At 51.6% G+C, this 16,110-nt stretch overlaps 1 protein-coding gene across 19 annotated transcripts in view; it reads right to left on the bottom strand.

Moving 5' to 3' along the window:
- The window catches only part of UBR5 (ubiquitin protein ligase E3 component n-recognin 5), a 2,132,574-nt gene that overhangs the window by 843,996 nt on the left and 1,272,468 nt on the right, over window positions 1–16,110 (bottom strand). For all 19 annotated transcript variants that reach the window (XM_078686916.1, XM_078686920.1, XM_078686919.1 and 16 more), the window contains one exon: window positions 9,894–10,151. In XM_078686916.1, the coding sequence (XP_078543042.1) occupies window positions 9,894–10,151 (258 nt within the window). The remainder of the gene's footprint in view (window positions 1–9,893; window positions 10,152–16,110) is intronic.

Below are 16,110 nucleotides of genomic sequence, written 5' to 3'. Positions count from 1 at the left end.
CCCCAGAAGCCGCAGCGTCAACCTGACCGAGACCCGGGATAACGGCTGAAAGATGGGAATCAGAGCCTGAATATCCCGGACCCGCTGTTCGGGTGGATAAACCCGAAATCGCGCCGAGTCGAGAACCGCTGCAATGAAAAGGAGCTTCTGAGAGGGGCACAGGTGTGACTTCGGCACATTGATGGAGAACCCCAGCCGGTGCAGGAGATCTGCCGTAGTCTGGAGGTGGCTGACGACTGTCTGGGGCGAGCCCGCCTTCAACAACCAGTCGTCGAGGTAGGGGAAGACCGAAACCCCTAACCTGCGCAGATGAGCTGCGACCACCGCCATCACCTTTGTGAACACCGGTGGGGCGCTGGTAAGGCCGAAGGGGAGCACGGTAAACTGAAAGTGCTCCTGGCCAACCGTGAACCGCAGGTAGCGCCGGTGGGCCGGAAGGACGGGGATGTGGAAATAAGCGTCCTGCAAGTAAAACGCTACCATCCAGTCTCCTGGGTCCAGGGCAGCTAGGACCTGAGCCAGTGTCAGCATTTTGAACTTCTCCTTCCGGAGGAAGCCGTTGACGTTCCTTAGGTCCAAGATAGGGCGTAGGCCCCCTTTGCCCTTCTTGGGTACCAGAAAGTAGTGGGAGTAGCAACCACACCCTACTTCTGGCCCAGGAACGCGCTCGATGGCCCCCTTGGCCAAGAGGGCCGTAATTTCCTCTTGCAGAAGTTGCAAGTGATCCCCCTGACATGCGGTGGTATTGCGGTAGCATGTCTGGAGGTGTCGCCTCGAAGGGGAGGGAGTAGCCCGTTCGGAAGATTTGAAGCACCCACCTGTCCGACATGATGGTACGCCAGTGGAGGATGTGATGGCGAACCCTGCCCCCCACTGGCGTCGAATGGGCCTGAAATGCCGGACTAGGAAGGCTTGGAGGCAGATGCTGCAGGGGCGGATGTGGACTGGTTCTGCGGCCTGTGGCTGGCTGGACGCGTGGCGGCGCCCCTTCCTTGGCCACGAAAGTTGTGAAAAGCGGAAGTGTGGTGGCGCTGGCCTAGGCCCAAGAACTTGGCAGTAGCCCTGGAGTCCTTAAAACGCTCTAGCGCACTATCCGCCTTGTCGCCAAAGAGGCGGCGGCCATTGAAGGGCATGTCCATGAGCGTGGCCTGGACATCCCCAGAGAAGTTGGCAGACCGCAGCCAGGCGTGGCAACGAATCGCCACCGTCGTGGAAATCGCTCTGCCCAGGGAGTCTGTGGTGTCAAGTCCACATCTAATCGAGTACGGTGCTGCATCCTCTGCCAGGGCTTGGGCGAGCCGTGTCCGGGCCTCGTCCGGACACTGTGGCTGCACCTCCGCAACCGTATCCCACAGAGAGTGGATGTAACGGCCCAAAAGGCAGGCGGTGTTGACAAACCGCAGCCCCAAACTCAGAGGGGAGAACACTTTCTTCCCAAACTGATCATACCATTTGGATTCCCGATCCGGAGGAGCGGTCTGGAATGCGGTCTGGGACGTAGAGGCCTGAATCACCAGGCTCTCGGGGGTGGGGTGAACGGACAGAAAGCAGGGGTTGCCCGGAGCCGGGTAGTGGCATCGGGCCACGTTCCGATCCACAGGGAGGCCTGTAGAGGGCTTGGACCAGGTGCCCATCAGAACGTCGGTGAGGGCTTCGCTAACGGCAGTAGAGGTTCCGAGGAGCTTGCCTGCGGTTGGAGCACCTCAGTGAGGAGGTTAGTCCTCACGACCCCGACAGGGAGATCAAGAGCCAAGGCCTTGGCCGCCCTGTTAAACACCACGCTATAAGTAGCCCCCTCCTCCGAAGCCACGGAGGGAGGAGAGATGAATCCAGTGTCAGGCGAAGTGTCTAGACCACTGGCATCCCCCAGCTCATCTGCCCAGTCCTGGCATAACTGGCACTGCTGTGCCAAAGGGTCCTCAGACCCCTCCCAGTCCTCCTCGTCATCCATGTCCTGGAAACCAGGCAAAAATGATTGAGCCGGGTCGTAGGTGAATTGGTCACCCGTCGGAGACGGCGCTGAGCAGTGCCGCTCCGGTGTCGCACCCGGACCGGGGCTGAAACCGGGGACGGCGTCGTCTGGAGATGGCACCGGGAGGGACACCCTCGGGGTCGGTGCCAGCGGAAGAGTCGTGAGGTCGACTGCGACGACCCAGATCCAGGCCTGGATCCTGAGGGGCCCTGCGGCGTCGGGACCGGAGTCGACAATGGCGCCGAAGCATCCGACGGCGCCGGGGCCGAAGCACCGCCCGGGGCCGGAGCTGCCGGGATCCCAGTCAGACCCACGGGGCCGAAGGCGCCTCGGCAGGTTCCGACGGAGGGAAGTGAGCCCTCATGGCCATGAGGAAAGCACTTATCTTCTCCGGCGTCGCGTGCAGCCCAGGGACCGGCGGGTATGGAGCTGGACGCGGCGCTTGTGGCTCCGGTGGAGCCGCGTGGACGGTGTCGACCGAACCCCCAGCCGCGTCGCACGGGCTCCTGGGGGAGTCGGAAGAGCGATGACGCCTCTTCAACTTCGAGGGGCGTGGAGCTGACTGCCGGAGCTTACAGGACCACTCCCGTCTAGCCTTCGAAATCAAGGCCCGGCAGTCGGGGCACGACTTGTCATCGTGGCCGGCCCCAAGGCAGTTAAGGCACCGATGGAGGGGGTCGGTCACCGACATCAAGCGGTGACAGGCGTCGCAAGGTTTAAAACCAGGCATCCCTAACGGCACAGCGAGTCGAAATCGACTCGAAAAGTGATCAAAAGAGATCAAAAAAGTTAGTCAAAAAATGACTAGAGCACTGCTCTTCCCGGATCTGCGCTTGCTGGCGCGGAAAAAAGAAGATCTGACGTCCGCGCTCGAGTGCGGTGTCCAAGTACTACAATGACGTCATTCCGGCGATCACGACGCAGACGACGGATGCGGAGGCGCAGACGATGCCTACCGACGAGCAGGGGTACTGCTGACGAAAACTTTCCGGATCCAGCCGGACGCCTGGGGATATTCTAAGGTAAGGAATCTAACACTAACGTGTTTCTTTCAGATGAACGATTTACTTACCTTCGGTAACTATGTATCTGGTAAAGACACAGTCTAGCCGCAGATTCCTTAACTTAGAATATCCACAGGCATCAGACTGGATCCGGAAAACTTTCCGCAGCAGCACCTCTTAGCGCCGGGGGGCGCCGTCAAACGGCTCCGCCTGGACGTCGTCCACGGACGTGACATAAGCGGAGCCATAGAAGCCCCTCCCCAAATTGAATGGTGAAAAACAGCACTATAAAGGACAGTGCCAGGCACTGTATACTGAAAAATAGTGAAGGGAAAGAGCAGAACACCGCTTTGAGAAGCAACCCCACAAAAGTGAAAGCTAAACCCTCCCCGGAGGCAGAAGATGTGAAAAAACATGGCAGATGACAAAGTCCGCAACCAGAATATATAACTGTGAAGGGCAACAAGTCCGGAACACATGAGCAATGACAATCCACCAGAAAGGGACGTTGTATCCCCTGTAAGGGACCTATAGACTGAGGCAGAGCCGATAGACTTCAAACCAATGGACTGTAGGGGAGGGAAGAGACCCTAAGGCGATTGAGAAGAGGGGGAGGGGGGACATGAGTAGACCCCATACTGGATGACCGAGGGCATAGGGTTGTAAAAGGACACATGAGCATACCGCCCAATCACAAGAATGGGTGGAGTAGAGCAAGCAAAACAAAATTAAGCATCCTGTTGAGGATTGAAGTGAAAGAGGTCACCCCGCAGAAAGACAAAGCCACCCGGAGGGAGGCAAATGCAGAAAACCCAACCTGAAAAGGTCCTCGCAGCCCTCCCTGTCCCAATACACAAAGTCATGTCTGGGGTGGTGCTCGCACCTCCCAAGGCAGGAAACCTATTGTCCAAACCTCCGTGACTGGAAGGACTCCCAACAGCAGGAGGTCAAACTTGTGTCTGTGGCAGCAGCGTCCATTTTGTGACGCTGGGGTTCTGGTTAACTTTAACCGGGATAGTCAGCAATAACATGTCTTCTCCCTCTATAAGGGTGGAATGCTACCCCCGTCGCCAGAATTGGTGAGGGGGTAGTATTCCAAAGCGTATGACACCTTACACGACATGTTTGGATAACGCCAAACCAAAGTTAGCATTTAACCGCGAGGGTCATAATGCACTTAAGAGTATATGGTATGGCAATATCATATAAGAGCTATAAGGACATGGTTCCGAAAGCTATAGACAGACTCAGCTCATGCTAGAGCACCATCTCACACATAACAAGCACTCTGCCTCCAGGATTGTTAAGGCCTGCCATAGGAGTGACTTGTAGGTTACTGTGTGTCTATATATAAGGGTAGATATAGGAATACTATACCTAAGCAAGGTGTGGTTACACGACCTTGCCCCAGCTGAGCGATCAGCCAGTTGTGTCTATTTGAGTGGCCAGCCAGGGGTGGTATAATACATGCTGCAGCCCCTGGTAGGCCTTGTTTACATCTATGCCCTGAGTACCTAGGGTACACTTCTACAGGGGCTGACAAGGTGAACCAATTCCCAATTGTGTATGTACCTAGAGTACATGGTGTAAATTTAGAGATAGTGCAGCTGGGCTGTGGGTCTGATTAGCAGGCCCACAGCCACATCTAAGTCGAAAACCAGAGAAGCAAAAGCAAAAAGTGGGGGTGACCATAGGAAGCAGACCCTACTCTCCTACAGAGAGGACAGACTGATCCACAGAAGAACCTCTGTGAGCAAGACTCCACAGGAGCGTACCAAGCCTTCCTTGTAGGAAGGCAGCTACACAAAAGCCAGCAAATAACCGACATATGACAAGTCTTAAACCCGGCAAGGGGGCTCCTCTTGAGACAAGCTCACCAACAGAGGATTGAAAGGAAGGCAGAACCAGCTGACCAGCTGTAATGAACAAAGGCAAACATGGCGGAGTAGCCGCCTAGACCATCTGGGTATTACTTCATGAACCCAGTGTCCAAAACAAACAAGGCAACCCCACCTATGCACAAGAAAAAGCAACACAAAGTCATACAACGTATGAAAAAGATAGACCACAAGGACCAGAAAGCCAGGCCGCAAGGGCCAGAAAATCACAGAAGACCAGACATGAGGCGGGAGACCGCAAAATCAGTCTGACAGTCAAAAAGGTCCCCACCATTGAATGGCAGATCCCGAAGAGCATCCCAAAGAGAGTCAGGAAAACGACTATCGTGCAGCAATGCATGGCGGCACAAAGCAACCGACCAGGCCATTGCCCTACCCACAGAGTCAGTAGCATACAGGACCGATCGAAGGAAAAATTGTGCCATTCCCTGGCCATAAAGAAGAAGGCGATGCAAGTCAGCCCGGGGCCCTTCTGGGAGAGAAGGAAGAAGGAGCTAAACCAAGTCCCAAAGGAAGCACGTGCGAACATGCAAGACGTATTCAAGGCACAGATGCATGGACTAACAGAGGCAAAAATGTGGCGACCACATGTCTCCAGCCACCGAGACTCCCTAGTTGGAAGGTAGCAACGGCAGAGCCGAAGAAGGCTACAAAGAGAAAGCCGCCTGGACAACAAGACTCTGAGCTCTAGGGTGAAGAGACAAGCAGATAGGATCGTCTGGGGACGGGCGATGCCGGCGAGCAATGGCCCAATCAACAGGGTCACCAGAGGAGGGCCATACCCAGGTACCAAGCAGGATGTCAAACAAAGACCCACCAAGGGGCAGCAAAGGCTTCATGTCACCAGGCTCCATGTGGAGGAGATCCAGTAAAGGATCAGAGGGCAGGGAAACCACAGGAGCTGCAAGTAAAGAATATCCACCGCCCTGCGAACAGCCCTCGCAAGAGCCGCACTAGCCTCGGTCACCATTCTGGGGGGCGACAACAAACCATCGGTCGGGGACGGTTGGAGGCTAACTCGTTCACTAGACAGTAAAGGTGGAGGAGCCTGAGGTTAATCCAAAGGCCATGGAACGCTACGCACCTGCACCAAGGGGCACCGAAACGACCCTAGGCACGGTGAGCCCAGAGGGATTTCATCCTCCTGTAACAGAGGAGCTGTAGGTGCCGGCACCGGCATCCACCGACGCCGAGACAGCGTCGCATCGACCTCGAGAACCTCCAGAGGGGACTCGATCTAGGTGCGGACCCATGGTGACTCGACCTCCACCTGAGGAGGAAAGAGGTTGACAGGGCGTCTAACTCGGTGCCGCAGCCGACATCAGCGCAGGAAGCTGCACAGGGCTATGTGGCAACTGGAAGGGCGGGCTGGACAGACGACTGGGATGCCCCTCCGGGCCGTGTCCCGACGTTGTATAGACTCCGCAACCGGAGTCGATGCGCGCAGTCGGTGTTGAGGACGAATTCGCCGGCGAAGACCCGACATGAGTGCCATCCTCCTCTGTGGGACCCGATGGCGCACCAGGGTAGAAGGGGTGACCCTAAGAAAGACTGGAGAGACTTTGAATAGTCGCTTCGACACCCGGGGAGAGTGAGTATGAGAGAGACTACTCCTGGGTGCCTGTGCCTGGCAAAGACCAAGAGCAGCGGGCCCCAGCGTCACCTTTGCGGGAGGACGACCTCCGGACATTCGGGCTGCCAGCAGCTTCATACGACTTTGGTTTCATCTGCCGTAAGGTGTCGCATTCTTCGGAGTCGAGGTGCACTCACAGGCACCACATACATATCGCGTGCGGATCTGTGACAGACATTTGCAGTGTACAGGTCTCAAAAGCCTTAAAGCCAGAATTAATCGCACACTGTTACGCGATGCCGAAGGCGTCGAGAATGTAGGAGAGTGGGGTCTGCAATCCTATGGTCACCCCAGATTTTTGCTTTTTGCTTCACTGGTTTACGACTTTCCCTGGCTGTGGGCCTGCTAATCAGACCCACAGCCTAGCTGTTCTCTCTCTAAATTGACAACAATGTACTTTAGGTGCATTTACCAATTGGTACTGGGCCACCTTATCAGTCCCTGTACAGTGTACCTTAGGTATCCAGGGCATAGGTGTACCCAGGGCCTACCAGGGGCTGAAGCATGTATTATGCCACCCCTGGCTGGCCATGTAAAACTGACACAACTGGCTGCATGACAGCTGGGGCAAGGTGGTGTAATCACCCTTTGCTATAGATATAGTATACCTATATCTAACCCTAATATGGACACATATATTCCTATCAGTCACTCCTATGGAAGGCCTTATCAATCCTGAAGGCAGAGTGCTTGGAATTATGTGAGATGGTGCTCTGGCATGAGCTGAGCCCGTTTTCAGCTTGCGGAACCAAGTCCTAATAGCTGTTCAATGATAACGCTATACCATACACTCTTAAGTGCATTATCAACCTCGCGGTTAAATGCTAACTCTGGTATAACATTATCAAAACATGTCGAGTAAGGTGTCATACGATTTGGAATACTACCCCCTCGCCAATTCTGGCGACGAGGGTAGCATTCCACCCTTCTAGAGGGACACGACATGTATGTAACTGTGAACCCCGGTTAAAGTTAACTCGAGCCTTAGCATCACAAAATGGATGCTGCCACCACAGACACAAGTCTGACCTCCTGCTGCTGGGAGTCCTTCCAGCGAGGGCGGCTTGGACAAAGGGTTTCCTGCCTTGGGAGGTGCTAGCACCACCCCCAGACAGGATTTTGTGTATTGGGGAGGATAGGCCTGAAAGGAATGAGACATGCCTGGGGCACACAAGGTGTCCTGTGCATTCACCGGTTCAAACCAGTTGCTGGGGCATCCCTGCCCCAGCTCTGGCGCGAAACCGGACAAAGGATAGGGGGTGTAACCACCCCCCTTCCTGGTCCCACCCAGGGGAGGGACCTAGTCAGTAGTGCAGCCCCCTTTAGCAGGATAAAGGTAGGAGCTGGTCCCATTTCAGATTAGATTAATCCTGAACTACTCTACAAGAAGAAACTCTGGACTTCGACGTTCTGCTCCACAGAAGACTGAAGAAATCTCCCTTGTGGGCAAGGAGTGTCCACCCTGCAACTGCAGGCACCATCAAGCGTCCAGCGGCTTCCCTTTGTCGTCTTCCTTCCAGGATCCAGACTTCAGAGCCCGACGAGACCCGGATTCCCAGACCTCTCCGACCTCTACCTACATCTGCAGCACAGCTGAGATCCGTGGGTGCGACGAGACACGTGGGACCGGCCATCTTGAAAGAAACTGCACTTCGCTTCCAGCACGACTCCCGAGGTAAACTCGACCAAGTGCTTTGGGGACTGAGAAGCCCCAGCCCCGAGCAGCCCCTGCACCGAAGATCAGCCCTCCAGCATCCACGAGATCTGCGTGGGGCCCTTCTGCTTGTTTGCTGCTCGACGCGTTGTCTGGTCACTTGCCAGCTGGCTAGTGGCCTCCTAAACGACGAACCTTCGAATCTTTGCTGCTGGTCTGGTTGCTCCAGACTGGCCCTTGCTCCCTTCCAAAAGAGGGGCACCCGGACTCTCCTAGTCCGCACCAGACATCTTTTTCCCTTCACTGAGTGGGTTGCCTTTGCCAAGGCCTGTTGACTCCAATCCCGGATCCGACACCGCCGACAGCGAGAGCCTGCGTGGGACAGCTCGTGCCTCCATCCTGGTCGTCGAAGACGCCTCCTGGTCCACGTGGCTGCAGAGTCAAGCGTCCACTCTTCACCTGATCGCGACGACAGCACCTGGTTCCTTCCTGGTTCCACACCGGTCACTGGCTAGTGACTTTGAACACTGTCCCCTCTGCTTTCAGGTCCTCTTCTTCACCGATCCACCCTTGGATCGCACCGGACATCTTCCTCCTGGTCGCCTGCAGCATCTTTTCTTTCAGGCTCCATTGACCTTAACGCGAGAACCAGACACACTTTGGCACCTATGCACCCGCAGCCCGTGGGTGAGGTAACGAGAGCATTTCGGTGCTCAAGGGTAGTCTAACTGTCCTAGTGTCCAATTCCATAGTCGTTGTTGTCCTACCTAGTTAGGATTGTCCGTACTCACCTTTAACTTGAACTGTACTGTCCATAGACGTTGTTACGCATCTCGCATGTGAGTTCACACTCTGCACACGCGTTCCGTGGGCCTCCTATTACTTACCTGAAGTTAGTGTAGCGTGGTCCCATCGATCCTACAGCCTCTGGACAGCTCCATTCCTTTTATCGACTATCACATTCCACTTACTTAGTATATGGTTTGTCGTGCCCCTAGGGCCCCATTGTAATTTTGTGCAACTTGTCGTATTTTTCGTAAGAGATTGTCATATGCTTAGCCCTCTGACCTCATAAAGAGTTCAGAGGTGTTGTTATTAATAAATATACTGTTTATTTTCATAACAACCTGTGTGGTGTCCTTTCATCTGGTATTCAAGGGGTTATATTGTGGTAAAACAGCTGGCTTCACATGCCAAAAGAGTTTAGCCTAGGACTGCTTTGTCCATGCTACCATTAGGATAGCTGGTCTATAAGGTTGACTTACAACCAACCACCATAAGGGTTGTTTGAACTGATACAAGGTGATCACTAGAACTAGTGAGCATCATATATCAGGCCAACTTCTCACAGAGAAGGCCTGAAAAACAGGCCACGGAACCGCGGGTTTTCCTGGATCCGCGTTGGGACGCGGAAAAGAAGAAAAATTTACGTCAGCGCACCGGGAGGGGCTTATATGGCTCCGCTGACGTCACGTTCGTGGACGTCAGGGCGGAGCCGTGTGGCACCGCCCCCCGGCACGCAGAGGTGCTGCTGCGGAAAGTTATCTGGATCCAGTCTGACGCCTGGGGATATTCTAAGTTAAAGAATCTGCAGCTAGATGTCTTTATCAGATCAGATTTTCAGAGGCTCTTCTTCCGAGTGACAACGTTTTTGAGGAATATCCTTATCTCCAGGTTAGGAAACTCAGCATTTGGAATAGAGATAAAATATAAAAATAGTCATTACACTTACGTGCTGGTGCAGATGTGCTTGATGGAGTTGTATTAGTTGCCCTTGAATTCTGGGTATTCCGCACTGCCCACTGCATTGATCTTGGAGCCTGCGCAGCACCACTGGCATGAGAACTACTTGTTGACCGCTCTAATGGTTCATCAATCATAAAGGTCTCTTGTTCTATGTCTTCACTCTGACTGCTACTACTGTCTGAATCACTGGAATCATTAGATTGGGAATCGTCTTCGGAGAAAAATGCTGGTACACTGCTGGCACCTGCAGGACAAAATCAAAACAAGATTTCACTGCACTAAATTTAATTTCTGCACTGTTATTCCAATAGTATTTACAATCTGCTTTTAAATTCACGAGTGATTACACTATTACAAATTAATATTCCCACTGTCACATTTCCAATGCATAGATTAGCCAAGTAACACTTTCCACTGTGATAACATCTGTCTGTCTCTCTGTCTGTCTGTCTCTCTGTCTGTCTGTCTCTCTGTCTCTCTGTCTGTCTCTCTGTCTCTCTGTCTGTCTGTCTGTCTCTCTGTCTGTCTGTCTGTCTCTCTGTCTGTCTCTCTGTCTGTCTGTCTCTCTGTCTGTCTGTCTCTCTGTCTGTCTGTCTCTCTGTCTGTCTGTCTCTCTGTCTGTCTGTCGGTCTGTCTGTCTGTCGGTCTGTCTGTCTCTCGGTCTGTCTGTCTCTCGGTCTGTCTGTCTCTCGGTCTGTCTGTCTCTCGGTCTGTCTGTCTCTCGGTCTGTCTGTCTCTCGGTCTGTCTGTCTCTCTGTCTGTCTGTCTCTCTGTCTGTCTGTCTCTCTGTCTGTCTGTCTCTCTGTCTGTCTGTCTCTCTGTCTGTCTGTCTCTCTGTCTGTCTGTCTCTCTGTCTGTCTGTCTGTCTGTCGGTCTGTCTGTCTGTCGGTCTGTCTGTCTCTCGGTCTGTCTGTCTCTCGGTCTGTCTGTCTCTCGGTCTGTCTGTCTCTCGGTCTGTCTGTCTCTCGGTCTGTCTGTCTCTCGGTCTGTCTGTCTCTCGGTCTGTCTGTCTCTCGGTCGGTCTCTCGGTCTGTCTCTCGGTCTGTCTCTCGGTCTGTCTCTCGGTCTGTCTCTCGGTCTGTCTCTCGGTCTGTCTCTCGGTCTGTCTCTCGGTCTGTCTCTCGGTCTGTCTCTCGGTCTGTCTCTCGGTCTGTCTCTCTGTCTGTCTCTCTGTCTGTCTCTCTGTCTGTCTCTCTGTCTGTCTCTCTGTCTGTCTCTCTGTCTGTCTCTCTGTCTGTCTCTCTGTCTGTCTCTTGGTCTGTCTCTCGGTCTGTCTCTCGGTCTGTCTGTCTCTCGGTCTGTCTGTCTCTCGGTCTGTCTGTCTCTCGGTCTGTCTGTCTCTCTGTCTGTCTGTCTCTCTGTCTGTCTGTCTCTCTGTCTGTCTGTCTCTCTGTCTGTCTGTCTCTCTGTCTGTCTCTCTGTCTGTCTAGATCAGTTTTTTGTTCCCTACCCTGGAAAAATACAAATTCCAGGCTAAAAATTCCCCAGGCATTAGCAAGAGGATCTAGGACACTCTAGTAGGGTATGCTAACATGCACTAATGGGGCACTGTGGCTCAGAATTTGGCTCACAAGGAACCGGACCGGTTTTGCCAGCCTATACAATGTCTGGTAAGAAACAAACACAGAATCAAAAGGAACTAAAAGCAACTTCCTTATAACTGGAGGAAAAATTAAAATATTCAAGAACGTGGCATTTTGTCGGTTCTTGTTTCCTTCCTGTGTCATAAAAAATAAACAAACAGGCTACTTACTCTCTAATCAATACTTTCAACAGCAGAATCCTCAACTTTAGAAGAACAGCAGATAGTTAACTGGATCCAGAGAATCCTTACAGCTATGTGGTGGCTTGGTACTGCTCTGGACGATATGGCGCTGAGCCACCTGTAGAATCCAGCCATATACACTAAAGTCTGTGTCTTATACACTTCCCTTTCATGCCCTCAGAAATGAGACATAGTACAAATGGTCCTATTGTGGGACTTTAGACAGTAAAGAGTCCTTATCACAGAACGGGGAAGAGGGAGGGTGGTGATGGATCTGCAGTTAGACTATCCACCAGAAGAACAAGTTACTTGCCTTCTGTAAAGTTCTTTATAGTGGATGCTCTATCTAACCACAGATTCCTCACTATTAAAATATTCTTCAGGCATAAGAATGGATCCAGAAGGTTTCACAGCAGTGCTTCTACATGCCCCTAGTTGGTGCAGTGCACCTCCACAATGGCCTAATTCTGCCCCAGAGTCGCATGTAAGTACCAACCCTGCACAACAATGTCAGTTTCTTACAAGACTCTTTCCGCTTCCTTGTAAAAGGAGCACAAAGGGGAGGTTATCAGTGTGCAGATCTCATATTTGGAATTCTTTAAATAGCAAAAAAGGCCACTCAACAGAATGGGATGTCTGGGGACAATGGTAATACTGCAGTTGGATCCGGAAACATTTGCTGAGCAATACCCCTTGCGTGTTACATCAGGTGGCTCCATATTACGCCAGTGGAGTTGTTAGCGTCGGTTATAACATCACGGTGCCTATATATTTGCGGCACCCAGGCGCGCGGACATCAGTACTTTTCGTTTTTTGCATTGCAGAAGCAGAAAGGCCTGAAGTAACTGATGTAGTCGTGTGCAAAACTAGGGTCCTGAAAAGGGGAGCAACCCTAGCTCTACAATCAGTCCGCAAAGCGAGGAGGCAGGGGTGGGTCTGTAAGGAATCTGCAGCTAGATAGAGTCACCACCAGATAATGCGTTACCGAAGGTAAGTAACTTGTTCATCTGATAGACTTCTAGTAGCAGATTCCTTATCTTTGAATTAGATACCCGAGCCATACCATCCCGGCAGTAGGTTGCAGACTCACATCCTAAACTTAAAAGTCTTGCAGGATGAAACGGGCAAAATGTCCACCCCCTGCACATTTGCCCATCAAGGCAGTAATGTTTTGCGAATGTGTACAAAGATGCCCATGTCTCTGCCTGACAGATGTCTTGGACTGGGACACCCCAAACCAAGGCCGTAGTTGCAGCCTTTCCCATGGTGGAATGGACTTTTAATCCCTCAGGGGGCTGCTTCTTTGCCAAGGCATACCAAATCTTGATTCAGAGAATGACCCAACAAGAGATGGTCCTTTTCCGCACATGCCTTCCCTTCTTTGCTCCCACGTACCCCACAAAGAATTGGTCATCCACCCGGAACTCTCTTGTGCTGTCAAGGTAGAACGACAACGCCCTTTTTGGATCCATTCGGTGGAGACGCTCCTCTTCCTTAGAAGGATGCTGGGGAGCAAAGAAGGTGGGAAAAGTGATGGACTGACCCAGATGGAAAGGGGTCACAACGTTTGACAAAAAGGATGCCCTGGTGCGAAGAACCACCTTGTCCAGAAAGACATTAGATAAGGAGGCAAGCACGATAATGCCTGCAACACACTCACCCTCCGGGCAGATGTAATCCGGAGAGGACAATTGTGCAAAGGCTCAAAGGGAGCACACATTAGATAGGTTAGGACCAAATTAAGGTCCTACTGTAGCATAACAAAGGGCGTGGGAAGGAAATAAGTGAGCCAGCCCTATTAGAAATCTATTTACAATAGGAGACTTGAAGAGAGAGAGCTGGCCTAGCATCTGCAAAAAAGCAGACATTGCAGAAAGGTAGCCCCTGAGAGTGCCCAAGACAGAGCCCTGCTGGGCAAGTAGTTAGAATGAATAAAAGGACAGTAAAAAAAAGAGCAGAAAGAGGGTCAACGGACCTTTCTGTACAGTATAATACAAATGTCTGCCAACGGCAGGGGTATACCGTCTTAGTGGAGGGCTGCCTGGCAGCCCGAATAACATTAAAGACTTCGGGAGAAAAGTCAAAACATTTCAACATTTGCTGCTCAATCTCCAAGCATGGAGGCGCAGAGTTGACGGGTTCAGGTGGAGAACCCTCCCCTGCTGCTGCGACAGAAGATACTCCCGAACGGGCAGACTGATAGGAGGATTGATACTCATTCTTAGAAGCTCTGGATACCAGACTCTCCTCGCCCAGTCTGGAGCCACAAGAATGACCTGGGCCCGGTTGCTCCTGATCTTTAGAACCCTGGGTAGGAGTGGAATGAGCGGAAAGGCGTACATTGGGCCTGCGCTTCACTCATGACTAAACGGGTCGCCGAGCGATACCCGCCTTGTAAACTCCAGCGCCCAGTACCGTTGACACTACGTGTTATCTTCGGAGGCGAACAAATCAAACCAAGGTTCTTCCCACTGCCCTGGAATTCAAAGAACCCGCCAGGTGTTGAACCACCAGGGTTATGCCCTGCTTTTCCAGCCATGTCCAGAGACACAGGGCCTCTCGACAAGGGGTCCACGATCCCACCCCGCCCTGCTTGTTGCACCTAAAATTTGTCCAGACCAAGATCTAAAATGTGGACTAAGGAAAGAGAAGAAATAACATTGCATCTCGATTTGCGAGTCTGGAACCATCTGTCACCTTTGGACAGTAGAACTCAAAGCCTCACAGAAAGAAGAACTCTGACATGCACTCTGAAGTGGGTTGAGAATGACAAACTCAAGTGCCTTACGGGCTGATGCGGCAGGCAACGGAAACTAGGAAAAACTGTGTCCCTGTTGACCTGAGCGATGTCTACTTGATTCCCATTCTCGGCCACATAAGTACTGGTGTGACTGTAGCAGTGGTGGTGGTTTCTAGCACTGTCTCAACGCCAACCCTTTGGTATAGCCTCAGAAGAGTCAAAACGGAGGAGAAAACTCTTGCTGTGGCCGTACTTTATTTAAAGCATTCAAGGGCAGTATCAGCCTTATCGCCAAAAAGCCAGGACCAGAAAGTCAGAACTATAAGAGATGTCTGCACAGCTCTACAAAAACCTGTGGATTACATTGACTACGCATGGCAACGGATCACCACTCTAGTGACAACCGTCCACCCAAAGCAATCAGTAATGTCCATATCACACCTTTGTCTAAATCATGGCCATCTTGAATGGTTTGAACCAAGTAGGCTAAAGTCCTACAGTACAGCTGGCAGATCTTGTTGCCCATGTCCCAGGGCATGAATAAAATTGATTTAAAGGCAGGCCGCATTGATTGATCTCAAGCTTCAATCCATTTCAAATCCCTGTCTGGAGGGGTTGTGGGGAATGCATTAGGATCTTCCTAATGGGAGTAAGCCTGGACCACCAAAACTCTCAGGAGTAAAGGGCTGGGTAAGAAAATTATGGGAGTCGGTGTGTTGCGTCTGATCACCTGCCTGTTCACTGATGAGCAAGAGCAAGGCTTAGACCAAGTGCCCATAAGAGTGTCAGTTAGGGCTTCATTCCATGGAAGTATGGGCTCAGATGAGGCAGGCCATGGGTGCACAAGCTCAATAAAGATACATGTCTTTGCATGAAGAGAAAGCAGTTGTAGGTCCAGACCTGCAGCTGCTCATCATATCACAGCAAAAGAAGCAAACTCTTATGTTGGGGTTTCAAGGAGTAAAATCAACTATGTATCATGGGAAGTACTCGGTCTACTCCTCCTGTAATTCAATGTATAAACTGTCGTCATGTGGTGGTAAATTATCCCCATAATTGTCTTCACCAGGTGGTGTCAAACTCTGGTCATTATCAGAACCCAACAAAATGGAGAATATGGTGATGATTTTGCATTGGCCTTGTTTGGTTCCATATGTGGTGGAGGGGAGCCACATATAAGCACCACTCCTGTGCGTCAATGTCAGTTTCCTGCTTCATTCTTGTCCGTACTAGTGCAGATCTCTAATTTGAAACATTTTTAGTTGGGGTAAAAGAGACCATTCCATGGAATGGAGAAATGGAAAGCAGTGCTCGAAAATCATTTAATTTTTACTAGACCTGCAAGCCTAGTAACATACAAAATCTACTCGACCTAACTGAAATGCACTAGACCTCTGTCTGTGAAAGCAAGCAAATGTGACCAGTTAACAAGATTTTAAAGGCATTTTTATTGCTCATTTACTTTGTGAGTAATATAGATGCCTTTAAATCTTGTTCTCTTGTCACATTTCCTCTGCTTTCAGAGACAGAGGTCAAAAGTCAGTTTACTCTCCTACTTGCCAGAAATAGCAAGTAGGACCTAAAAATAGCTCGCCCCAATTAAACCTGCCTCCAAAATGCGAGCGGTCGAGTGGATCTTTCGAGCCCTGGAAAGGCAGTGAAGAATCTGCAATTGCATGGAGAATCAACCAGTAGGAA

The sequence above is a fragment of the Lissotriton helveticus genome, chromosome 4_1 (assembly GCF_964261635.1).
Source record: "Lissotriton helveticus chromosome 4_1, aLisHel1.1, whole genome shotgun sequence".
Taxonomy (NCBI): domain Eukaryota; kingdom Metazoa; phylum Chordata; class Amphibia; order Caudata; family Salamandridae; genus Lissotriton; species Lissotriton helveticus.
This window is presented reverse-complemented; position numbering and strand designations above follow the sequence as displayed.